This window comes from Pituophis catenifer, unplaced genomic scaffold (assembly GCF_029215685.1).
Source record: "Pituophis catenifer annectens isolate HBS135680 unplaced genomic scaffold, rPitCat1.0.hap2 SCAF_2, whole genome shotgun sequence".
NCBI classification, from domain to species: Eukaryota; Metazoa; Chordata; class Lepidosauria; order Squamata; family Colubridae; genus Pituophis; species Pituophis catenifer.
The window spans coordinates 52906476-52933487 of NW_027256882.1; the positions used below are offsets into that span (position 1 = coordinate 52906476).

The 27012-nt window shown below is 37.5% G+C and overlaps 1 protein-coding gene across 1 annotated transcript; it reads left to right on the plus strand.

Annotated features, from left to right (window-relative positions):
* The first annotated feature begins 6957 nt into the window (after positions 1-6957).
* KBTBD8 (kelch repeat and BTB domain containing 8) lies at positions 6958-25949 on the plus strand. Its single transcript, XM_070933543.1, is given in 5 exon segments — positions 6958-6977; positions 13385-13521; positions 16983-17193; positions 20056-21170; positions 25486-25949. Coding segments are annotated over 5 exon segments (1947 nt in total).
* The last annotated feature ends 1063 nt before the right edge of the window (positions 25950-27012 follow it).

Here is a 27012-nt window from a genome sequence, read left to right on the forward strand (position 1 = left end):
AAGTATTAAGATCAGAGTGCCAAGCTGTATTTTAAATATTATAAGAAGACCTGGTTTTTTTGTTTTTTTGTTTTTTTGAAGAAGGCTCTTCTTAAATGTTGGGAAAGTTGGAAGGAAATAAAGATGAGGACCATCAAAAACAAAGTGGTGGATATGATCCCAACAGCAATTGGTGCATTATTGGAAGACCCCCCAAAATCAGTTTTGGGACAGAATATCACATAGAAGTCTATGCAATTGCTAAAAGTCAACACCAACTTCATGGTTCATAATTCAATCACCTAAGTGTGGCTATGCATATCTGTACACACATATACTATTTCTCCTTTATAGGAATTTTTTAAAAAAATCAGACCCACTCAGAACATATAAAAATAAAAAATGTGCCAAGGAAGAAGTTTGGAAGAATACTTCCTTTCATACAATTAGCCATTCTCACAAACACACACTCAACAGATAATTTTAATGTATTTATTATCTTAGTATCATTTTATTTTAAGCCACCCAGAGTCAGAAGACAATCAGATAGGCAGTGAATAAATTTAATAACTAAAATAAAACAAATAACATTACTAGAACAGCTCTTGATAGCTTTGTTGTTAATCAAATTTACAAGGTACCAGTAAGATGCCTTCCTCTATCTCCATCTCTTTTATTTAAAAGAAATTGGCATGAGTAGAAGGAAACAAAACATCATGCTCCAGACTTCCTTTTACTTTCCAAGAAACATTAAAGGAAGAAGTGACTATGGAGTTTCTCAGTCATCCAGGTCATGGTTGTCCCAAAGGTGTTTTTTCAAGAGGCAACTGAACTTTCTGGTTTTTCTTTGAAGACATTTCGCTTCTCATCCAAGAAGCTTGGATTTAGTCATGCTGGCTAAAAATAAATATGGGTTCCAGTGCATTCAGACGAGGTCATTTTGGACATGATTGATCTAGTTCACTTAAGGACTTGTGGACTTCAACTCCCGGAATTGAAGCTGAAGAATTCTGGGAGTTGAAGTCCCCAAGTCTTAAAGTTGCCAGGTTTGGAGATCCCTGATGGTGCTGAAGCATAATGTTTGCTTTTGTTTCCTTCTCCTGTTCCTTCACTTGGGCAGGTGGATGGTCTCTGCCCCTTTTGAGAATGAAGTGTAGGACGTTAGCACCCTCTCCTAGGAAAATGAAATATTCTAGGAAATATTAAAAAGGCAGAATATTATATTTTCCCTAAAGGAGAAACATGTTTCTAAAGACAAACTCAGAGTCTCAGCTCCATGCCCCTACCCCCAGCAGATATTTTGGTGCCAATCCAGGGGTGAAATTTAGCAGATTCTAGCAGGTTCTGGAGAACTGGTAGCAGAAATTTTGAGTAGTTCGGAGAACCGGCAAATACCACCTCTGGCTGGCCCCAGAGTGGGGTGGGAATGGAGATGTTGCAGGATCCTTCCCCCAGAAGTGGGGTGGGAATGGAGATGTTGCAGTATCCTTCCCCTGGAGTGGGGTGGGAATGGAGATTTTGCAATATCCTTCCCCTGCCACGCCCACCAAGCCACGTCCACAGAACCAGTAGGGAAAAATTTTGGATTTCACCCCTGTGCCAACCTATCTACAAGACAAAGGCTGGGCCAGCTTATCTACAACACAAAAGACATGGCCCTCAGGACATGATAGGATTAGCCCTCACTCAAGATCCAAACCAGGACAAAGCCATTAAGCAATAATAGGAATTGCTCAAAGCCCCTTCATTACATCATCACCCAGCAAGATTCAACCAGGCCTGGGAGTCTGACAACCAATCAGAGTACATTCCTTACACAGGAACAGGAAGCTCAAAGGCATAAATAAAGGTATAAATCTCTCTCCCTCTCTCCCCCATGTGCTCTTTTTACCCAGGACTGCAAACCATGTGCTCCCGTCCACCATTAAGCCGTCTTTCCAAGCAGTCTCCATGTTTCCAGTGTCTTTCTTCCCACTTGGAACTGAACCCAGATGGGACATTTCTTCCAACAGAAGGAAGGAGGGGAGGACAGAGAAACAAAATCTCAGCATTTCTTGTTCTTATGCACAAAGAAAAGTTTACAAAACAAAACAAAACAAACCAGCAGTGCTGAAAAAAAAAGTTCCCTTTCTGAAATAGAATATTAGAATGGTTATATCTCTAGTAGATGCCATTTGCCATTCCACTGCTTCATTTTATCCCCTAATCCAGCTGGCCTCTGCCTCTGGAGCTTTGACATCATGAAAGCTTTTAGGAAGAAGGATCCACTGGCTGACCAGGACAAACAGTCAGGAATGTCATTTGTTACTAGGTGGGAGCCCCACCATTCCTCCTCCTCTTTCTCTACTATCATTTTTATACAGCTCTGGTCAATTTCACAGCCCATAGCAATACTGAATGGGGAAATTGGAAACCTGCAGAATCGATTTGCAGAAGTGAGGGTCTATTTTCTTTTACAGCTCTCTCATCAGAGTTGCTATCATTCCCGTGTTAGGGGGTATTATAATCGAAAGCAGCCTGGCTGCTCCTAGTAATTGGTAAGAAAGGCTGGAGCTATTCTCGGAGAGGAAAGAGAGCCCTGTTGTGATGCTCAGAGGAGTTTTGTGTAGCTGTTGATCATACTTGGAAGGCTCAGTGCTTAATTTTTAAAATGGGGTTAACTACCCAGAATGGCACCAACCAAGAAGATTTATCTCTACCGTGTGCCGTAGTTAACCATTAATGAATGAACCAAGCAGGTTAGAAATGCTTAATAAGTCTACACAAATCAGCCCTGATTCAACTTGAACTGGAGAGAGGCATGACTCATTCTGACTTTGTGGTTCCAGGGCAAAGCAATTCAATCTGGGCTCTTGGAATATGCAATTCCAGATTCAGTTTAGAAAAAAAAAAACCTGCATAGGCTTTACTGGGCAAACATCAAATGCCTTCAGCAGTTCCATTGTTTGATAGAATGGAAATAAAATAGCAAGGATGGGAGTTTTCAAGGGTCATTAATCTTGCCTGATTGAATAGAATAGAATAGAATAGAATAGAATAGAATAGAATAGAATAGAATAGAATAGAATAGAATAGAATAGAATAGAATAATAACTTTATTTTCACTTTGAATGTACACTAATCGGCATACATTAAAATGAATGTATGTATGTTGCATACAGTTCTCAAAGGGTCCCCACCTCCAATATACATTACATAAACATGACAAAATAAATAAATAAATACAAAATTATGTATATATACCCACATATATTATATGACACCGAGGAACAACACAGTATATATCTATGGATATATACATGTACATGGTGAGAAAAACAAATCTTGCAAGTTCAACAGATGCATAGGGCAGGGATCCCCAACCTTTTGGACCTCAGGGACCACTAAATTCATAATTTTAAATCCTGCAGACCACTAATATGATCTGTCTAATGACTGGCTGGGTGGGCGTGGCTAGGTGGTCATGTGACTGGCTGGGTGGGTGTGGCCCACTTGATGTCACTCACGTTGAGGGGCACCTCACTGGCCTTTACTCACCCCTCCCCTCCCAGCCACTCCTCACCTGCCCGCCCAGGCTCCTTAGGGACCCAATAGGAAGCAGTTGTTGGAGCTAAGCAGCTACCATGAGAAAGAGTTGACAAAACAGCTGGCTCAGTTCAAATTGGATCTGACCGAGAAAGAGGCTCAGCAGAAGCACCTCACTGAGGACTACGAGCATAGGCTTTCCAAGCAGAGGGAAGACCTGCATGAGTGCAAGGCCAAGTACTGGTGCCTGGGGGCTCAGTGGGCTGGTCAGCCAGTTCCAGACCATGATACAGTCCCACTGGAACAAGGCCCTCTGGCTCTTCGCCACCAGCGGCATTTCTCTCTAGCCTTCACCCAAAGCCCCACACCAGGAGGCTGAAGCAGACCCCAAGTTGGAATTTCTGCTCCCCTCCGACCCGCATAAAAACACCAAAGGGGGAGACTCTCTGCAGCAACACAAGCATTCACTGTACATTTCCGGCCCAGGGACCGTAGTTTGAGGACCCCTGATTTAGTGCAATATAAAAAATGCAAATAATTTTTCTGCGGACCACCAAAATTTTCTCGCGGACCACCAGTGATCCACGGACTACCAGCCACTGGCATAGGGAACAAAGCTGTTACAGAATCTGGTAGTCCTGCTAGAAATACTTTGAAACCTCCTCCTAGAGGGGAGCAACAGAAACAGACTGAAAAGTGGGTATGTAGGGTCTCTAACAATGCTTTGAGCTCTAAGCACATAGCGCTTATAAGCAGTATCCTGAATAACAGGAAGAGAGCTTCCTATAATCTTCTCAGCTGTCCTTACTACTCTCTGTATGGGCTTTCTATCCGAGGCACTGCTACCACCAAACCAAACCGTGATGCAGTTTGTTAAAATGCTCTCAATCATGCCTCTGTAAAAAGTGGCCAGGACAGAAGGAGAAAGATGTGCTCTCCTCATCTGATGCAGGAAATACAGACGCTGGTTTGTACAGTTCACTAAGGATGACGTGTGGAGAGACCAGTTCAGATTGTTAGTTATCTGCAACCCAGATACTTAACACTGTTGACCACCTCTACACCTGCATCCTTGATACTGAGTGGAGTATGGCTATGCCAGCTCTTTCTACAATCTACAATGACCTCCTTTGTGTTATTAACATATAGATTCAGGTTTGTTTTATTGTACCAGTCCACCAGAGCCTGGATAAAGAGTTTTGCATTAATTTTTAAAAAGCACACCCTTGCATTTTTTTTTTAAAGCTACAGGTAACAAGATAAGGAAAAGTCAACAAAGCAACCTCCAGATTTTTTAGTATAGAGCATCTTTTTTTTTTCTGTATTCATGGTTAAGATAACATTATCTCAATTTAAAAATAAACATTTGTAAAAATGATTTAGATCAAAATTCTGGGAGTCTGCACATCTTAAAGTTTCCAAGCTTGAGAAACTGGTTTAGAGGGTAGATTTCACTCACACACTAATGTCTTTCTAAGATACCAAGCTTATGTGCCAGTGGAAAAAACCTCACCTGACTTTCATTTGTGGGGTGATGCATCTTTTCTGCTTCTAATCATCTGTTCAGGGTTGACTGGAGAATTAGCTTAGTTAGTGGAAAATTTCTTTCTTTCTAGGAATGATCTCGGTGGATTTGATTGGGTGCCAGGCTGGACAAGTTGCAGTGACAAAACTTAATTCTAAAGCAAGATTTAAGATTTTTATTCATTTATTTATATTTTTGTCATGTTTATGTAGTGTATATTGGGTGACCCTTTAAGAGCTTTATGCAATGAAATTTCATTTTAATGTATGCCGATTAGTATACATCCAAAGTGACAATAAAATTATTCTAAGTCTAAGAACCTTATAATAGGGTTTGTTTGGAAAATAAAATTCATTAGCTGGCAACTCATATCTGTATCAGATAACTCATCAACTCCAGCATTCTTCAAATAAAGAAATAAAGTCGCAATGTTGTATGTTGCTTGTAACAATCCCAGAATCAAATCATTGATTGAATTTGTAAAGATGCTTTGCAGTCATCTGATTCAATTCACTAGTATATTGAACTTTGATCCATGAATCTTTTTGATGCAGTCATTCAAAGACATCTTTATCAAAACTGAAGCATCCCTTCAAAACTTTATATTGTCGTAATGCATAATGGTCACATCTTTTTACTGAGTGACCTATGCCATGATTTCTATTTTGAATATACCGATTGGATTTATGTTACAAGAAGTAGGACTGATATGTAATTGTCTTAATCATTGTTCTTCCTAGACAAAGAGTCAGCAGATAGATAAAATAGGTTTCCCAACTTGGTGTCCTTCAAATGTGTAAGATTTCAACTCCCGCTGGGTGGGCTGAATAGAAATGATAGCTGAACTTCAAGATATTTGACTGGGGAAGGCTAGAAAAGTTTCTTGGAGACTCCTCTATAGTCCTATATTTAGGTATTTATGAGATAGCCATTTGTGTCAATGAATGGCCAATGACTGGTCTAGTGGAGGGGTCTCCAAACTTGACAACTTTCAGAGTTGTGGACTTCAGCTCCCAGAATTCCCCAACCAGCATGATTAGTTGAAGAGTTCTGGAAGTTGAAGTCCAAGATTCTTAAAATTGTCAAGTATGTAAACCCTTGATTGATGATTAAGGCATATGGTTGCTACTCAAGCCACATGCCTTATTACTCAATAAGGCATGCCTTATTACTCAATGAGCAATAACTCATTCCCTAAATCTGAGTACCACGGAGGGCATAGTAGTGCAACCATTGGCTAGCCCACCTACCTGTTTTTCAAGAGGCAACTGGACTTTCTGGTTTTTCTTTGAAGACGTTTCACTTCTCATCCAAGAAGCTTCTTCAGCCCTGACTGGATGCTGGGGAGGACCATCCAGTCAGAGCTGAAGAAGCTTCTTGGATGAGAAGCAAAACGTCTTCAAAGAAAAACCAGAAAGTCCAGGTGCCTGTTGAAAAAAAAAAAGCACCTTCGGGACAACCATGACCTAGATGACTGAGAATCTCCATAGACATTAAGAGACATGTTTCCCCCACCCCACCCCCTAAGAACTGTCCTAAATGGAGATTTCAGCAGCAGTAGAATCAGCAGCGAAATCACAGCCCTGCGAAAGAAACCATTCATTGAACAGGCCCTTGAAAGAACAACAACTCCCAGTGTGCAATTCGCGGGACGTTGACGTCTTGACCTTCGGAGGTGGGGGGGGGGGGCTGAAGGAGGGGAAAAAAAACTACAATTCCCAGCAACCTCTCGGGAGCCGCCGCTGGCCAATCCCGTCTCGGCTAGCGCTCGTGGGGCGTTCTTTGCCGAGCCGACAGAGGCGGCGAGCATCACTGAGGCGGCGGCAGCATCTCTCTGCGGCCGACGGAGGTGGAAAGGCGGGAGCCGCGGCGGTTCTCCTCCGGTAGCGGCAGACTCTCTTGAGGCCCGCCTTCCCCTCCCCTGCAGTATGGCTGCCACAGGAGGTGGGCACGGCGGGCTGGAGCCTCCAGGCGGTTGGGGAAGGGAGGGGGCGGCGGGCGAGGGGGCTTCCGAGGCCTTGCCCGGTGGGCCCTCGGAAGGAGGAGGAGGAGGAGGAAGAGAGCCGGGGTGGGGGGATGCCTCTCGTGACCCTCTTTGTGAGGTGTCCCACAAAGAGTGGGGACGGGTGGCTCGAGTGAGGGAGGCCGGGCTCTTTTTTTTGCTCTTTTCTTTCAAACTCTTGTTAATGTTAATGACTAACAACCCCCCCCCCCCAAAAAAACCCACCCCACTATCCCCTCCCCAATATAGAAGGGTGGTCGCCGTAGGCTTTTAGGATAATACTTCGGTGGGGGGTATTTTAGGCGAGCGTAACCCCTGGTGACAACCCAGGGAAAGAAATGCTACAGATTGGGGGTGTGGGGTGTGTGTTTCTTTCAGAAGTAACCCGACAGACTTTTTTTCATCGCTCAATGAGGACTAGAAACCTTGGACGAGTCTTGTTTTGCGTGGCACTTGGTCTTGGAGAGGCGCTGAAAGGAGGAGGGGCGGGGTTGGGGGCTTCCGTTTTTTTTTTTTTAGTTCCATTAGCACCGAGGTGTTAAATTTGGGTTAAGAGGACAAACAAACAAACAAAAAACAACAACCCAGGAGTGGGAGGGTACCTGTTGCCAGCATGGCTGATGGTCGCCAGAAGTTGTTAGCTCAGTTAAAGGGGGGCAAGCCGCAGGTTCCTCTCCTTAAGAAATGAAAACACAGCAATTTTGAAAGAGGAAGCCTTTTGTTTTTTGGAGTGGGACGTCATCAGAGATACCAAGAAGTTAAAATAGGAGTTTAGAAGCCACGTTCTCTGATGGGAGTTTCAAGAGGGTTAATTAGACGTGTCTGAAACCAGGAAGTTAATGAGAGATCCAGGCTGACACAGAGAGAGAGAGAGAGAGAGAGAGAGAGAGAGAGAGAGAGAGAGAGAGAGAGAGAGAGAGAGAGAAACCCATTTTTAATCTCACAATTTACAAATAGGAGAGTTGAGAAGTTGAATTTTGTTCTCAAAGGCACATGGTGGGTGGGGAAAGGGGGGTAAAAAGAGTGGAGATTGGTGGCACTGTGTCTCCTCTTCTACCCCACGACTCTGTTATCGCCATCCTGCTCCCTTAATCCCCAGACTTCCCTTTACTGAGCAAATCTACATGGGCAAAAACTACAGCTCCCCTTCAGATTCTGTGGCTTAACCAAGGGAGGTCTGGGATTGAGAGAGAGTGTGTCCCCCTGCCTTTCTACATACCTTTCTAATTATGCATTCTCCTGAACCCCTAGAAGAAGATACATTTATAGCTAATATATAGAGAGGTTTTTCTGTTACCATCAAAAGTTAGGCATTTTGTAGAATGCCTAGGAAATCTTAGAGAATGCCAAAAATGGGGTGTCAGAGTATGAAATGCTTAAATAGTTCACACATTTCTTAGGCATTCTATGCAATTCCAAAAGGCAAACCAGCAAAGTATAAAATACTCCCACTAAAGTGCCATTCTAGCCTTCCTTGTTGTAACAAGTAGGTCAATATTTGACTTTTTCTCTGTTTTTTTCTTCTTGTTTTTTCAGTAAGAAAGTTCTCCTTACTAAAGGACTTTCTTACTGAAATTTCCATAACATAAAATTGCCACAAAAATTACAATCACCAGGCGTTGAACTTCACCTGAGTGTATCTTGCCTTTATGTATATTACTACCAGAATGTATGTTCTAGAATAGATTAAAAAGCAGCAGAACCTGATTTGTAAAATCCTCAAGCACGTTATCTGTCTTCTCTTGGAATACTGGCTTCTTTCATTTCTTTACCACCAAAACAGGTTTTATATTGAAATACTGCTTGGCTGTCATTTAGCCAGATATTCTGAAATATTTCTAAACTTGGTGTTCTTTCTGGTGATGTGCTAAGAGTTGATGTATTATTCTGTTATTATTTTATCATCTCTGTTGCATGTTCAAGACTGCTAACAAATAGTTATATTTATATTTATATAAATATATATTTATAAATATATAAATATATTTATATATTTATTATATATAACCCTATAATGTTGATATGGAAAGGACATCAAAGGAAAAAGAGTAGATGGACATTGAACCCACAGATACTGAAGGAAAAGGAATATAGAGAGCTAATGAAAAAGGAATTAGAGTTATTTTTTAGAGATAACACAAAAGACCATACCTCCCTTCAGAACCTGTGGGACACAATGAAAGCATATGCAAGAGGACTAACAATAGCCTACAATGTAAAACGAAAAAAGGAAAGGGAAAAAGAATATAATAATGTGCAGGAAGAGATCAAAAATTGGGAAGAAAAATTACAAGATAAACCTGGAGATGAGCAAATTAGAGGTAAGTGGATAGCAGCTAAACATAAATTGAATATATTAGAACAGGAAAATTATGTAAAGGCATTGAAATTTATAAAACAGAATTATTTTGAACATGCGAATAAACCAGGGAGATGGCTTGCTTATAGATTGAGAAAAGAAAGGGAGAAAAAAATAATTCAGCAACTACAGGATAAAAGGTAAAATGCAGTATAGCTTAGAAAAGAAAAAAGAAATAGCATATCAGTTTTTTCAAAAACTCTGAACAAGACAGAGTGACAGATGAAGAAATAAATAAATATTTAAGTGGAGAGGGAATGTCGATCTTAATAGAAGAAGAAAAGGAGATATTAAATAGGGCTATCATTATAGAAGAGCTAAGAGAAGCGATCAAGAAACAAAAAAATAATAAAACACCAGGGACCGATGGAATACCAAGTGAATTTTATAAAGGACTAGGAGAAACATTAGATTGGATATTATTAGAAACATGCAATGAGGCATTAATAGAGGCAAAGCTACCAGACTCATGGAGAGAAGCATACATTTCGTTGATACCGAAGGAAGGAGCAGATATAACACAAATAAAAAATTACAGACCAGTCTCTTTATTAAACACTGATTACAAATTTTTTATGAATATAATGGCAAATAGGATAAAAAAAATATTGAATTGTAGGATACACCCAGACCAGAACGGGTTGTTACCAACGAGACAAATAAAAAATAATATAAGAACAGTAATTAATGTATTAGAATATTATGATGTGCATCCAGAGAGGCAGGTAGCCCTGTGGATGCACAAAAAGCTTTTGATCAGGTCAATTGGCAATTTATGCTCCAACAAATAAAACACATGAAATTTGGGAAGAGATTTGAAAACATAATAGCCTCCATATATAGAAAGCAAAAAGCAGGTATAATGGTAAATGGAGACTTTACTAAACTTTTTGAAATAAAGGAGTATGGCAGGGTTGTCCACTCTCACCCTTATTTTTTATTTTGACATTGGAAAATCTATTGATAAAAATTAGAGCAAATAAAAAGATAAAGGTGTTAAAAGTAAAAGAGGAATACAAGGTCCAAGCATTTGCGCATGACCTTGTATTCTTCATAGAAGAACCATTAAAAACAGGACAAATATTGATAAAAGAAATAGAGGAATTTGAGAAGGTAGCTGGTTTAAAAATTAATAAAGATAAGACCAAAATGTTAAGGAAAAATATGACGGGAAAACAAAAAGAGGAATTAATCAAAGAATCAGGATTACAGGTAGTAAAAAAGGTGAAATACTTAGGTATAAATTTGACCCAGATGCGCAACAATAAAGGAGAATAATTATGTAATCTTAGTCCAACAAATAAAAGAAGATTTAGAAAAATGGGGGAAACTGAAATTATCATTATTAGGGAGAATAGCAGCGATAAAAATGAACGTTCTGCTGAGGCTACTTTATTTCAGACAATCCCAGTAAAATTGGACAATTTTTTTTTTGTAAATTTGAACAAAATAACTACAAAATTTGTATGGGAAGGAAAAAAGGCAAGAATTAAATTAAGTATATTGCAGGATGACAGAGCCAGAGGTGGATTCGGATTACCAGCATGGGAAAAATATAAAGCAACGAGTTTGACATGGATTAGGGAATGGGTGAGTTTGAAAAATCAAAGATTGCTAACATTGGAGGAACACGATTTGATGATGGGGTGGCACGCCTTGTTATGGAACATCAGGAACAAAACACATAGATATTTTTGTAATCATATATTAAGAGACTCATTAATTTGTACATAATAAGAAATTAAAAGTAAACACTATATGAAAGTTCCTGGATGGCTATCCACAATGGAGGCGATGATACACCTCAATACTTTGACAATTCAAAAAATGGTAAGATATCATGAAATATTAAATCCCCAGGGAATATTAAAAACACAAGAGGAACTTAGAGAGCAAGGAATACAGATAGACTGGTGGCCCTATTTACAGATAAAAACAAGATACAAAAAAGACCAAGAGGAAGGAGAAATTGAATTAAAACCAAATTGGTTGGATAAACTCTTAGAAGTCACAGACAAAAAATTGATTTCAAAAATTTACAAAAATTTATTAGAATTTGATTTAGCAGAAGAATTAATAAAGGGACAAATTATAGCATGGGCAAGAAACATTGGACATAACATAGAATTGGAGGACTGGGAAAGAGTGTGGGAAAATAATTATAACAAAATCAGTGGCTTATAAAAAGAACCAGTACAAAATGTGGTATAGATGGTATCTGGCCCCTTCGAGCCTAGCAAAAATGTATTCGAATGTAAGTCCAATTTACTGGAAGTGCAAGCAGGTACAGGGCACTTTTTTCCATGTCTGGTGGCTTTGCCCAAAAATTAGGAAGTATTGGGAAAAAATAAGGATTTGGCTAATGGAAATAACATCAGAAAAAATAGAACTCAAACCAGAATTTTTTTTACTAGGGATTATTAAAGAAAATTATAAAAAAGAAGTAAAGCATTTAATACTACATATAATTACTGTGGTCAGATTGGCGTTAGCTCAATTTTGGAAAACCGATCAACTACCAACAGAAAAACTGATAATCCAAAAAAATTATAATTGTGTGGAAAAGGATAAATTAACATTTGAATTGAAAGATAAGGCAGACTCAAAATATTATACAGCATGGAATAGATGGTACGATTGGAAAAATCGGAGAAATGAAGGCAAATGTAAAATTCTGAATAACAATTTTTTTTAAAAAAAGCTCCATCAATAAGACAATGGATAGGTGACAAAAGTCACCTTTTTTTTGGAGTGGTGTTTATATGGATATATATGTGTTTAGTGCATATATGGTGTAGCATTTCGCTTTTAAATGTTTAATAAAGTTTGTTTTTAAAACCAAAAAAAAAAAAAAGAATGCTAACAAATAAATAAAAAGCCAAAGACATAAAATTCACACCAAATTCAATTATCAGTTGGCAAAAATATTTTCTAAATTCTGAGAAGACAATTCCAGACACAACTCCCAAATGAAAGCATTTCATGTTCTCTGATTAATGCAAGATAAAGTCCTCTTGACTCACATAAGGCCTTAAAAGTTAGTACCAATTGTTTCAAATGATGCCAAGAAATATTTGGTAGCCTGTACAGTTCTTTCCATATAGGTATATGATCACTTGTATGCTGCAGCCTAGTTGCTGCATTGTTTACCAATTACATATTGGGGGCATTTTCCTGGGATAGGGTTTTATAGAATACACTGCATGAATAATGCTTACCATATTTTATCAGTTCACATCATACATGATTCTTGTTAAAACTACCCTTGCAAGTTGACTAATAGATGAGGATAGATGAGAATCAACACCATACCCAAAATGATAGCTTACTTCTTTTAATAGGAGTTCAGCCCTATTCTTACTTTAGAAAACTGAATATGTGGATTTGAGCATTTTTTGGATCACAGAGAGGTTTTAAAGATAGGACAGAAGACAGAAGTTTTAAGTCCTTCTTTTGACATAAGTGAATTCCTCTATCCATCTTCAATAAAGAAATGTTAATCATTGTCAAATAAAACATCTTGGTATTTTGTAAATTCTTACTGGGTGACCTTCAGCAATCTTGAGCTCCATGCACACAGAATAGGCTCCCCTTCACAGCTCTGCATCAGCCACTTCTGAGATGTCCTTTAGAGTTAACAGCACATTGTCAAAGAACATAGAAAATGTATGGTTTGCAATTCATACATTATGTACAGTCAGGTTGATGTTGACTTTTAGTAAACACAAACACTGTTTTTCTTCAGGATAATCTGTTCCAAACTTGACCTTTCAAGTCTCCAACAGTGCACTCATCATCACTGTAACTAAGTCCATCCACTTTGTCGGTGGTTATCTATGTTTTCTTCCCCTTTTCTCAGATACAGATTTTTTCAGAAAAGCAAGTTCTTCACATATGAAGTGTCCTAAATAAGATGGTTTCAGCTGGTCTTTTGTGTCCCAAGTGAGAATTCTGGATTAATTTTCTTCTACGATCTATTTGTTTGAATTTAGAGGGACAGGACAGCCATCCATTCTTGGGAGTCTTCTCCCACACTGAAGTTCAACACTCTCTTTATTCCACATCCTTCAACTTTCATGTCCATAAAGTGTCATAGAAAAAAATCATTGCATGATTTTGATTTTTGTAGATGTGGACAATACTTTTACAAGGTTTTCATCAATACTTTGTAGCATATTTCTGAACTGCTGGTTACTTTACTGTTGATAATTGATCCTAAAAATCCTATCATTTCAGTATCTTTACAAGCATTGATAAAAAAAATTGGATGGAAATATTTATTTTGAAAAAATATTTAATTTAGAGAATTAAGGGAATCCTGTTGGATTAGACCAAGTAGCCATTAATTATTTCTAATTTCCAGCAAGCTTTTCTCTTGAGATCCTAATGAGCAAGCAAGAAAGTATCAGTAAATTAATACTGAAATATAAGGACATTTTGAGGGTGCCATTAAGGATCTGGGTTTTAGTGATGCACTTTCTCTGTAGTTGCCTCCAAACTCTGAAACACATTGTATTTTAGAGTATAGAATGTGAGTGACCTCTTGACCTTTAGGAGGACAGTTAAGAACCTATTACTTCACAAAATATTTAGGTGCTAATAGTGTCATGATTACTATTCATTAATTTTGCATTTTTATTTGAATTTCCATGTTATTTATCCATTATGTACCTTATACTTTCTATGTTATTTTGGTTATTATTTACCACCTCTCTCCTAAGAGTGCTTTATGTCTTAGGAAATAGTGGTATATAAAATTTATTATAAATAAATATAGATTAAATAATTGTTAGGCCCTAATACTAATAAATTACCCATGAGAATCAGTATTTTCTTTGTTTTTGTCTCAAGTCATTAAGATGTGACGTATTTAAGAAGTCACTTGGAAATCTTTTTACATTGAGTAATAGATGAGTGAATAGAGAAAGATCACAGTATTCTGAAGGAATCTCAGTAAAGCTAGACCATCAAATGAATCTGCAGTATGATGAGTTCCAAATTCTAGTTTCTAGGTACTTTTTGAATGTGCTTCATTTTACATTGAGTCAAAGGGAGATTTATTTATCTCTCAACATCCTCCCAACACACTCTTCCAATTAGTCTTGACTCCACTGAAAATTTGATTTCTGAGGATTTATATGGCATGTTGATTATTTCAGTTAAAAAATAAGTACTGTAAATATAGAAACATTGGACCTATTAATATGTTTATGGTAATAAATTTGTGTATACACCCCCTTTTACTTTCTGAGAGCAATCAGATAAATAATAATTGTAGAATTAGACCCTAAATAGCATTTCAGTGAGATAACATGAGGTATATAGAATGTTCTTTCTTTTGGCTAATTTCTAGAGTAAGCCTTCTTACTCTATGGGTGGTCCAAACATGTAAAATATAAATAAAGTCCTATTGTCAATCAAGTGCAAGCCCAACTTGGAGTGCTTCCTGCAATTTGCTTCACTAAAGAAGATTTGGAGTTGAGTTGTTATCACTAGCTCTAAGTCTTAATTGGTTAAGACTTCCTCTGGTAGCTGTTATCAGCCAGAATTAACCAAACAAACAATACTTTCTCATTCTTGCATGTGGGCAGAAAAAAAATCAAACATTCCCCCCCACACACAAACCTGTATAATTACAGAAATAGTTGCTTTAAAGACATACTTGAATCTCAAAGCTGAAGCCTAAAGTTGAAGCAGATTCAGATATTTTATCAACAAAAGGTTTTGACATTTACTATTTTTACTAGTTTTCTCATATTCATCCTATTGTTTTAAGCCTATTTCATGTTTTTAAAAGTGCAGCATCAGTAAGATACTCTTCCGATAAAATTGGTGAACTTAAGCCTTCAGTAAGGCATTTGATAAAATAGACCACAACATATACTTGATAAGATAGAAAAATGGGGGTTAGACAGCATCACCACCAGATGGATTCATAATTGGCTGACTAACTGTGCTCAACATGCAGCCATTAATGGAACTGTATCTACATGCAGGGAAATATGCAGTTGGGCATCTCAAGGCTTTTTAGACCCAGTACTCTTCAACATCTTCATAAATGATTTAGAGGAGCAAGTAGAAGAGGAATTCATGAAGCTGGCAGGAATAGCCAACATTCCAGAAGATAAACTCAAGATACAGATGGATCTTGACAGACTTAACACTGGACCTTATTTTAACAAAATGCAATTCAATGGTGAGAAAAGTAAGGTTCTACATTTAGGTAAGAAAAACCAAATACATAGGTACAGAATAGGTGATACCTGGCTCAATAGTAGTAACTGTGAGAGGGATCTTGGAGTCATACTGGTAAAAGGTTAAAGGTAAAGGTTTCCATGTCCAATTGTGTCCAACTCTAGGATGTGATGCTTATCTCCATTTCTTGGCTGAGGGAGTCAGCATTTTCCCAGCATTTTCTGTAGTCATGATCAGCACGACTACATGCCAAAGGCACATGGGACACTGTTACCTTTCCACTGAAGTGGTATTAATCTACTTGCATTTGCATGCTTTCAAATTGCTAGGTGGACAATCACTTAACTATGAGCCAGCAGCATGCTGCAGCTGTCAAAAAATCCAGTGCAGTCCTAGGCTGTATTAACAGAGGGATAGAATCCAGATCACATGAATTATTATTACCACTTTATAATATATTGATAAGACCACACTTGGAATATTGCATCCGGTTTTGGTCACCACAATATAAAAACAGATGTTGAGACTCTAAGAGCAACAAAGATAATTATGGAACTGGAGGCTAAAACAAAAGAATGGTTGCAGGAGTTGGATATGTCTAGTTTAAATGAAAAGAAGGACTAGGGGTGACATGATAGCAGTGTTCCAATATCTAAGGGGCTGCTCCAAAGAAGAGGGGATCAACCTATTCTCCAAAGTATCGGAAGGCAGTAGCAGCAGCAATCAACTAATAAGGATAGAAGCACCCTAGAACTAAGGAGAAATTTCCTGACAGAACATTTAATCAGTGGAACGACTTGTCTCCAGAAGTTGTAGGTGTTCCAACACCGGAGGTTTTTAAGAAGGGGATTTGACACCATTTGTCTGAAATGGTATAGTGTTTCCAGCTTGAGCAGGAGATTGGACTAGAAGACCTCCAAGGTCCCAACTCAGTTACTCTGTTACTCTGTTATGGAAAATAGTTGCAAGTCAGAACATAATGAACACATAAGAGCAAGAGAATATAAAGTATAGAAAAATACAATCTAATCTGATTGGATCTTAAAATAATAATGCAATGTCCTATAATATAATATTGCTTGTTTTTTCTTGTTTGCAGAATGATAAAAATAATATTTTCCATGTATAATCTTGAAGAAATATCCTAGCATTGTACTGAGGTTTGGTTTTTTTCAACATTCAAAAATTTAAATTGTGCAGATAATTTTTTTAAACAAATGCTTTGGGTGTGAGGTGTTATTTGACAAACTTTGGGAGGATATCTCTACTTTTGTCGGTGTACAGAATATTTTCCAGCATTCACATCTAATGAAATATGGTTCACGTCTTGATCCATGGGAATCAATCATAATATGTGCCATTCTTTCTCAAATTCATTTATTTCAATTTTTCACCAGAACAAAGCAAATTTACCCAAACATTGTATGGAACTTCTTCTTCAAGCATAGCCATTGGTGGGATGGATCCCTTTCATGCTTGTAGCATTCTCCAACAGCTCAAAATGATGTACGATGAAGGACAGCTGACAGATATTGTGGTAGAAGTGGATCATGGGAAAACATTTTCCTGTCATCGAAATGTCCTTGCTGCAATCAGTCCTTACTTTAGGTATATAATATTTTATTTTTAGTGTATTATTTGTATTGTAAGTAATGTATTTTTGTTCTGGTATTTATCTGTGTTTGTGAGAGACAGAATGGGCAACAGATTAATTCATTTGAACAGTCTGTTTTCTTCTAACATATACTAGTATTCTTTTATTTACAACATTAATGTAGGAATTAAAGCTGTTAGAGTTGGCTATTTTTAACTGCTTCATTTCTTGACTTCTGAATGTTCAGGGTCTATAATTATTTTTCCAAACTTATTTGCAGAGCATCTTGGATATTTCTACAATTTGTGACAACTTGCAGAAGTTGGATCATATGTATTGTAAATGTACTTTTCACATGTTTTGTATAATAAGTCAAATAAGTCAAATCACTATTCCCCTTTCCCAGCTTAGAAAGTTGTTAGAAATTACAATTGACTGTTTAAAACTCAAATATAACAGATAAGCAAAGAATAGCATTTAATGTGCTTAGGTTTCCTAACGCAGCCACAGGAAAGAGTTTTTGAGATTAATATGAACCTCTTGCCAGGGAGTTGGTTATTGAGTTGAAAGTATCTTTTCTTCAGATCTGATCGTACAGTAATCAGGTCTCTGAACTTCTAGTTATGCCTTTGGCATCACCATTACTTTGGCACTTGTAGGCACCATCTCTGGAAAAGGCCAGGAATAGCAAAAGTTAATGTGAATTATGCCTCCTTTGTGATAGAGAAAAGAAAGGAGTGAGCCAAAGCAGAGCTCATGCTGGCAGGCACTTGGAGCCAGGAAGGTGCAAATGCAAGCTTCTGTTCTAAAATAATTGTTGTACACCTATAAATATATTTGGAAATATAAATATATGGAACTGTCTCACCCAGATAGAATTGGTCTATACCATCTGTGCCAGCAGAAAGGGCATGTCCCTGAGCCTCAGCATAGTAAGCAGCATTGGAGCCTTGCAGAGAGGGGAAATAATTGTTCAGGGCAGTTGAACAGTCCCTTACCTTGGAAGCTGGGTTTGGGAGGAACAAAGCCTAGAATGGCTTGTATGGGATGAGTCTTTACTGGTGGAATTTGGTTAATGATGGGAAGCAGCAGGAAGTTCTGGGATTGCCTTCACTACACGATGCAGTTATGTGACATCATGCTTTATGACCGCATAACTTGAGCAACATAAATTCTTATCCGAATTACTGTTCTCCCCATAAGGGGAGAGATAATAAGTTACATTTCTGAGAAGTCCTTGGTGCTCTCTGAGCTTGCGTGTTTTCTTGCAGATGTTTCATTACTCAAACTAGGTAACATCATCAGTCGGGTGATGTTACTTAGTTTGGGTAATGAACATCTGCAAGAAAACAAGCAAGCTCAGAGAGCACCAAGGACTCCTCATGTCAACTCTGAACTACAAATATTCTCCTTTGTTAGTTACATTTCTATACTAAGTGCAGATATGCATTAAACACTGTAAGAATAATAAAATCCATAAAACAATCTAAACAGTTACAAGTAACGCCACAGTGTGTGAGAAATGCCTGGGTAATGTTCTTGTGAATGGATGCCCTGTATTGGTTTGATGCCAAAAAAAAAAAATATTCTAAAGCAAGATAAACCATTTCATATAGTTTATCTTACCAAACACCAGAAGGCAGAACAAGAAGCAATGGATGAGAACTAATCAAAGAACCAACCTAGAACTAAGGAGAAATTTCCTGATTGTTAGAATAATTAAACAGTAAACAACTTGCCTCCAGAAGTTATGGGTGCTCTAATACTTGTTTGAAATGCAATTTATTTGAGACGACCTCAAAACCTGACACTATTATTCTGTTAAATAATGTGACATTGGGAATTTTTAAAATCTGAACCATCCATTATAGCACCTCCTACAAGTGCTATTTTTACAAGGAATATTAATATGGATGTAATCTGTTTCCAATAATTTAATCCCCCATACTTCTGAGTTCAGAGCAATTGGAAGTCTATACTGGAATAAGCTTTCACACTTGTATTTATTGTGCAATGTTGAACTGCAAAGTTTAGTGACCGTGGTTGAGACAGCCAATTTCTTCTGAAGGTGACTGCCACAGTAACCAGCAAAATACCAGGAAATCTTTCAGACCACAGTTACTAAATCACAAAACTGCGCAGTTTGAGTCATTTCAAGAAAGAAAAAACAGCTGAATAGTTGTTTTTAAATTACATGAATTATTCTGTATTACACATCAAAACTCATCCCAACCTGCTACAACTATGGTGTTTGTTTACTTCAACACCTGTATCATAATCCTATACATAACTCATTAGAAGCCTTTTTAGAATTCGGTGGGACTTATGTTGGTAAATCTTTCTAGGGTTGTGGCTTAATTCTTCAGGATTAAAAAGAGTATTCTCATGACTTTTACCAAGCGAAATCTGTGCTTTGTAGTATAGATAAGCTAGTTGCTACTAACAACTCTTCAGGTAATCATGATGTAGCTATTCTGAAGTTTTGTTTCCATGTTGTACAAAATGTAAGAAAACATTGAATTTATTGAGGCAGGAGCTGCAAACACTTTAGTCTGGATTGTTGGAAACAGGTACATAGAAAATCCAGACAGGCAGTTCTCTCTTAGTGGTTGCAAAAGGCATTTTGATTACCCATATTGCAATCCTTATTTTTAGCAGTAGCATGCATATAAGCAAGTGTTCTGTAGCTCTCAACTAATATAAATGTGTTAAAAATCTAATGGTAATATCTTAACAAAGTCAGGATTCTGCTGACTGATTTAAAGTCTAATGTGTTTTGCAAAGAAAAATAAGTCTGAGTATTAATAACAGTTGAAATGATGGTTGATATGTTAATTGTACTTTTTATTAATTGTATCCATATCCTCATTTTATAGATCTATGTTCACTAGTGGCCTTACTGAGAGTACCCAGAAAGAGGTTCGGATTGTTGGTGTTGAAGCAGAATCCATGCATTTAGTACTGAACTACGCATATACCTCCAAAATAACATTGACAGAGGCCAACGTCCAAGCTTTGTTCACTGCAGCTAGTATCTTCCAGATCCCTTCCATTCAGGATCAGTGTGCTAAATATATGATCAGTCACTTGGACCCACAGAACTCCATTGGGGTGTTTATTTTTGCTGATCACTACGGACATCAGGAATTGAAAATCAGATCGCAAGATTACATTCGTAAAAAGTTCCTGAGTGTCACCAAAGAACAAGAGTTTCTCCACTTGAGGAAAGACCAACTTGTAAGCATATTGGACAGCAATGATTTAAATGTTGACAAAGAGGAGCATGTCTACGAAAGCATTATAAGGTGGTTTGAGCATGAGCCTAGTAAAAGAGAAGACCATCTGCCAGAAATTTTTGCCAAATGCATCCGTATGCCCCTACTGGATGAAGCATTCATAGAGAATATTCCTCCCATGTTTGCACAGGCTATAGCCCAAAACTCTGTACAGAAAGAACAAAGTGGTGCCAATGGCTATACCCAGAGGCTTGGAATGACTGCTTCGGAAATGATCATCTGCTTTGATGCTGCCCACAAACACTCAGGAAAGAAACAAACAGTGCCTTGTTTAGACTCCATTACAGGGAGAGTGTTCAAACTATGCAAACCGCCTAATGATTTAAGAGAAGTTGGAATTCTCGTCTCACCTGACAATGACATTTACATTGCTGGAGGATACAGACCAAGCAGCAGTGAGGTTTCCATAGACCACAGAGCAGAAAGTGATTTTTGGCTGTACGATCACTCCGGCAATAAATGGATCCCTAAATCTCCGCTGCTTCGTGCCCGAATAGGTTGCAAACTGGTTCATTGCTGTGGTAAACTGTATGCAATAGGTGGTCGAGTTTATGAAGGAGATGGGCGCAACTCCCTGAAATCTGTGGAATGTTATGATGGTCGAGAGAACTGCTGGACAGCTGTCTGTCCAATGCCTGTAGCAATGGAGTTTCATAATGCTGTGGAATATAAAGACAATATCTATGTTTTACAGGGTAAGATGCTTTGTGTGGGGGGATATGGTGAGATTTGAAGTTAGTACTGACAATTGAAGTATTGGAAGAAGAGAGTAATTTCATTAGATCCTGATCATTGCCAGTAGTTTCCCTGCTAATTGTACCATACAGGATGGATGATCCTATTCATGTCATATAGTACAGGCAGGGGTAAATTATGCTGTGGTGCATATCACTTATTTTTATACATGATAATATTTTGGCTTGGTGTTGAGATGTTCTGATATAACCTACAGTAGGAATTACTTAACTCTGTAGGCGATAGGGAGAGTCACTGACAGAAGTATAATTGGACGCTATTTAAAGGTATTCTACATAGTTCTACTTCTGAAAGTGATATTCCATCATTCATCTTACTTTTTCTTTACAAATTTCTTAATATTTGGACCAGTGTTTCTCAACCATAGCAACTTAATTACTTTTAGGCAACTTTCAGAATTCCCCAGCCAGCACAGTTTGGGCCAGTAGTCTATGGTTTGGGCTATTGAAGGTCAGATATATTTAATAATTAGCAATAAAAAGAGAGGAGAGCAAGAAGCTCACACAATTTCAGAATTCTGATACAAAGAGCATTAACCCTGTGCCCTCACCACAAACCTAATCTGAATTACTACCATCATCCCATATACACACCACCTATTTGTATAGAAAGGAAACTCCTATTTGGCACTAGTTAATATTTCCTTCAATTGTGAATAGCTGTCAGGACTGAATTCAGATGGAACTATAGTGAAGGTAGGAGATAAATATCCTCATCCTCGTATCATATTCTTAGCTGACCTTGTCCAACAGTCTTCAAATTGTTTTTCTTTTTAACAAATGTGCTTGAAAACTTGCATATTTGGTTTGCAGATCTTTCACATGAATGTCTGAATCTAAAGACATCTTAGAAGCCTGTATCTGCTGGACTCCTTTCCTCCTCACATTACCATTAATTAAGGTGTGGGAAACATTCTAAAGTATTGCTTTAAACTACGTACTTGATTTGTATCTTAAAAGACACAATATAAAAATTGCAGTTGTGATAATATCAGTACTCAGCTTTCATGAAGTCAGTAAACCAAAGGAGATAAAAGATTTATTTCTACAGCTGAACTGTTATTTTGTTCTCTGTTATTTGTACCAAACATTTAAATGCTGTTTGCACAATAAATGGAAAGGTTTCTACTGAATGCTTTCTGACTCATCCTCCCCAAATTATTACGTCCAGGTGTGTTGAAAAGTTGTACATGTGCCAACTTTTCTGTAGAGATACAAAAAAGATAGACTTAAAGCTAGGGTCTGCTGAATAATATGGGTTCTGGATTAGCAGTTGCATGTCTGGAACCAATATATTCTCCCTAGAGAAGTGAATATTTATTATCTTTGGTTAAATGCTAATGAAACAGGCTATAAGAGATTTAATGTGGTGATGTAAGGTAAATATAGAAGACAGTAAAGTTGAAGGTTCTTGTGAATATGCATAAGTATCTTAATTTTTTTTTAAAAAAAATGGCTTGATACAGATGTGAAATGCATTGATGTTATATAAAATATTTTAGAGTGGTTTTTAAGTATACAGCTTACACTAATTTCAAAATTAAATTTTAGAAGGACCTATAGGCAGGATTATATCAGGATTTTGCACTTCATTATGTTTTCATAATGGGGAGCTACTTGTTTTTAATAAATCTGGTTGATGTTTCCAATGGACTGGAATTTTAAAAGCTTATGAATATAATATTTATTTTGATGAGCTGTGGTGTCATGGTCGTTAGAATGCAGTATTGCAGGCTGACTGCTCACTACCAGGAGTTTGATCCGGATCGACTCAAGGTTGACTCAGCCTGCCATCCTTCCAAGGTTGGTAAAATGAGGACCCAGATTCTTGGGGGTAACATGATGACACTGTTAGCATATTAAACCACTTAGAGAGGGCTGTAAAGCACTATGAAGCAGTATTCTAAGTCTAAGTGCTATTTCTATTTTGTTAACATTTTAATGAACAAGGCATAGATACTTGTGTTTTATTAATTTACATGTAGATAGCTTATAGACCAAATTTTGTGAAACTTCTGCTATTCTTTCTCCTCACTTTACTGATCAATTTTGGGTGTTAAAGCACAGATCTTATAGTGAATTCAATATAGTTCAGGACAGCATTTAAACTTGCCTGTTGTGATGAAGAGATCTTGCTTCTCCATCATTATTGCATCCACATTGTCCCCAGCAGTTTTTAAAAGTAGGTAAGTGCAACCTCAAATGAGCAACAATACATGACATTACACCATATCATCATTTATTTTATAAAAAGAAAGCCAAAATGGAGATGTCATTTCATATGACTATCTGCTTTAAATTTGTTGCCACAATTACTGCTGTTCCTGTGAATTTTTGGAACTGCATCTGCTAGGAGATCATAGCATCAGTTTCTTTGCTATAGCCAGATACTTAGAGGGATAGGTTAACTAACTGTACCCTTATTCAATGTGATTGCTAAGTTCCAGGAGGAAGAGTATGATTGCATGCCTCCAGGGAGGAATCACTGCCTTTTAACCTGAGGGCTGCATGACTGCCTTGAAGAGCCTGTCCCTGTACCTTGGGAGTTTAAATAAACCTCCCAGTTGCAAATATTCCGTTCCTGGGCAAGGTGCTGAAGCGAATGCCTATTCCTCTGATCCATTTTATGTCATCTTCTGAATAACATAGCAATAGCTTTGGTTGCCCTGATTTCAGAAGAGAGACATGGGAAGTGTTACTATGTTGACTCTGTTGAATTGCTCAATAGCTGGTTATGGCACATTACTGGAGTGGCTCAGTGGGTTTCAAACTGAAGGTACTTTGTTAACATTCCTACGTGTAGGACTATCACCAGAGAGTAGCTGTTTGGCTCCTCTTTAATGCGTACAACTGCCAGAGGTGGTCATCTATAGAGATTTGGAGTTATCATTTTGCTGATGGCATTCAGCTCTGGCTCACACACACACATGAATCAGAAGAGGTTGAACTGGTGCTTGAGTGTTGCCTGCAGTTAGGACGAGGAATGATAAACTGCAGCTGAGTCTAGATAAAATGGAAGTACTGAAGTGATCCTCAGGTCCAGAGATGGGAAGATAGTCAGTATTGGATGAGGTAGTGCAACCTGAAAGAATCAGTATATAGGTTGTCTTTCATTCCAGTTTGTCATTAGAGGCATATGTGACCTTAATAACAAGAAGAACTGATGTTTAGTTTCAGCTGATACATCAGCTACAATATTTCTTGAACACAGATCGCCTATTCTTAGGGGTCTGTGCCTTAACAACTATATGATTGGTTATTACTGCAATTCACTTGTAATGTAGAGAGAGATACCTTGAAAATTACGAGGAATGTTGTACAGAGAACAGATATAACTAAAGAAGGGGTCCATATCAGAAGTTCTGAAATGCACTGAACTGGTTTCCTGTGAGCTGCAATCCCAGTTTTGCCGAGGACTCAGTTAATTAAAATATGGTCTCCCTCTGTACCATCGCACTCCTGCATAAAAATCAGCTGGGAGACTCTACTTGTGGATCCACTGGTGAGTTTGGCTCACATTTCGTAGCCAGAAGTAAGGCCTTCATAGTGACAGTGGCCCAGTTATGAATGCCCTCTTAAGATGTGTGAAGGTGTCCCCTTCCCACACACACATCCCTTCAGAAACATTCCATACCTGTCCACCCAGTCATTTATATAGTAACAACTATTTTGGGACCAGATTGCCTAAGGCTGCCTTTATTTGGTTTTTCTCATTTGAAAGAACTTCAATATTTCTTTTTTTATTAATTTAACATTTTTTTAAAATGTATTTTTCAAACATTACTGTTTAATTTTGACTTATTATAGTCAAGTGGTTTAGACCTTTTCCTTTGTTTGAAAAAGGTTCTACGTTGCTCTCGTTGAAAGCTGTATTAAAATAAAATAGCTTTTCTTCTAGTGAATGAATGTATTATAATTGGCTTGGCCCACAATTGCAAGGATGTCCATAATGTTCTCAAAATTACAGATGTAATTTTAGAGGCTTCTGAGTCACAAGATTTGGTAATATACAAAGTTAATAAGTAAGTAAATAAATATTTTCTGGCTTTGAATATTTGAAATATTTTAGGACAAGTCTTTAATTTTCTATATGATGCACAGGTACCTTATAGCTCATTAGAAATTGTTCTTAATATTGTTGGGTCAGTTGCTTTGAGGAAAGTAGAAGTCTTAATCCATTTCTTTTGGAGGTTGCTTAATAGTGTCTTAAGGCAAGTTCTTTACATTTTAGTTTCCCTTCCTTTCTGTCCCTTAGGAGAATTCTTCCTCTGCTATGATCCTCGAAAAGATTATTGGGGTTTCTTGACTCCGATGACTGTGCCTAGGATCCAGGGTTTGGCAGCTGTCTACAATAACTCTATCTACTACATTGCTGGAACCTGTGGAAACCACCAACGTATGTTTACTGTAGAGGCTTATGACATTGAATTGAACAAGTGGACTAGAAAGAAAGATTTCCCATGTGATCAGTCCATTAATCCATATATTAAACTTGTTGTCTTGAAAAATAAACTTAATTTGTTTGTTCGAGCTACTCAAGTCACAGTTGAAGAACACGTCTTCAGAACCAGCAGGAAAAATTCTCTTTATCAATATGATGAAACTAATGACCAGTGGCAGAAAGTGTATGAAACTCCAGATAAGCTTTGGGACCTTGGACGTCATTTTGAATGTGTTGTTGCTAAATTGTATCCACAGTGTCTTCAGAAAGTTATTTGACTCCTCTCCCCTCTCCCTTTCATTGGTAAAAGGCCTTAGTGACTTTGGTGTTCCATGCTAGCAGAAACATCTGTTTTTAAGAAAAATTCATTCCTGTCAGTATTTAATGTGATCTGAAATTGATAGCTTTTGGGTTTTTTTATACATATATAAATATATATATATATATATCTACATATATGTGGGAATGGGTGCTCTTTAAAGGTTGCAGTGGGGAGAGGGAATTAGTTTTAGATTTTCAGTGGATGTTTTACTGCAGAGTATGGAATGGGTTACAAAGTGCAATTATCAACATTTTCTCATTTGATCATATTCTATCTAGCATGACAGTTTGACTAAAAGAAAGAGGAGATGGATTGGGTAACTATGCACTATAATGAGAACAAATTGAATATGAATAGGAAAGGTGAAGAGACCAAGCTTGAAGTGACTTCTTGTTTAAATACGGGTAAAATCTGAGGCAATATTGATGGGTTGCTATTTTTGATTTGGTGACAGTAAATTAAAAAAAAATACCCAGCTCTTTTCCATTTATTGAAACGGTACTGAAATATTTGAAGTTTATATACTTTGGTTATTTGTGAAAGTTTAGGCAACTAATTTATTTCAATGAGTCCCTAAATGAAGAAAAGGTGACATAATCTCTACATAGTACAAAACTCACAAGTTCTTTCTGCAAATTTGAATGTATAATTACTATTTTTGTGCAGTTGTTTACAGATTCAAAGTAAGATTATTGTGAATATGGCAGGTTTGGATGTTTCTTTAACCAAGTGCATTGTAACATTTCCTTTGGCAGAAACAATAGATTGCAAATATTTTCTTTTGTCAGCTCTAAGTATTTCTATTCTTGCTTTTGGATTTTTAAATCCCATTTTTTCATTGCAGAATTTCTCTAGCTTGCTATTTTTTTAAAAAAATCTGAATCGATAAACAGCTGCACATAAATAGTGTGCATTCAAATTTGCAGAGAAAAATTGTGGGTTTTGTATCATATAGAGATTGTGTCACTTCCTTACATAGGGCTTAATTGAAAACTACAGTTTGTTGAGGAGTGTCTAAA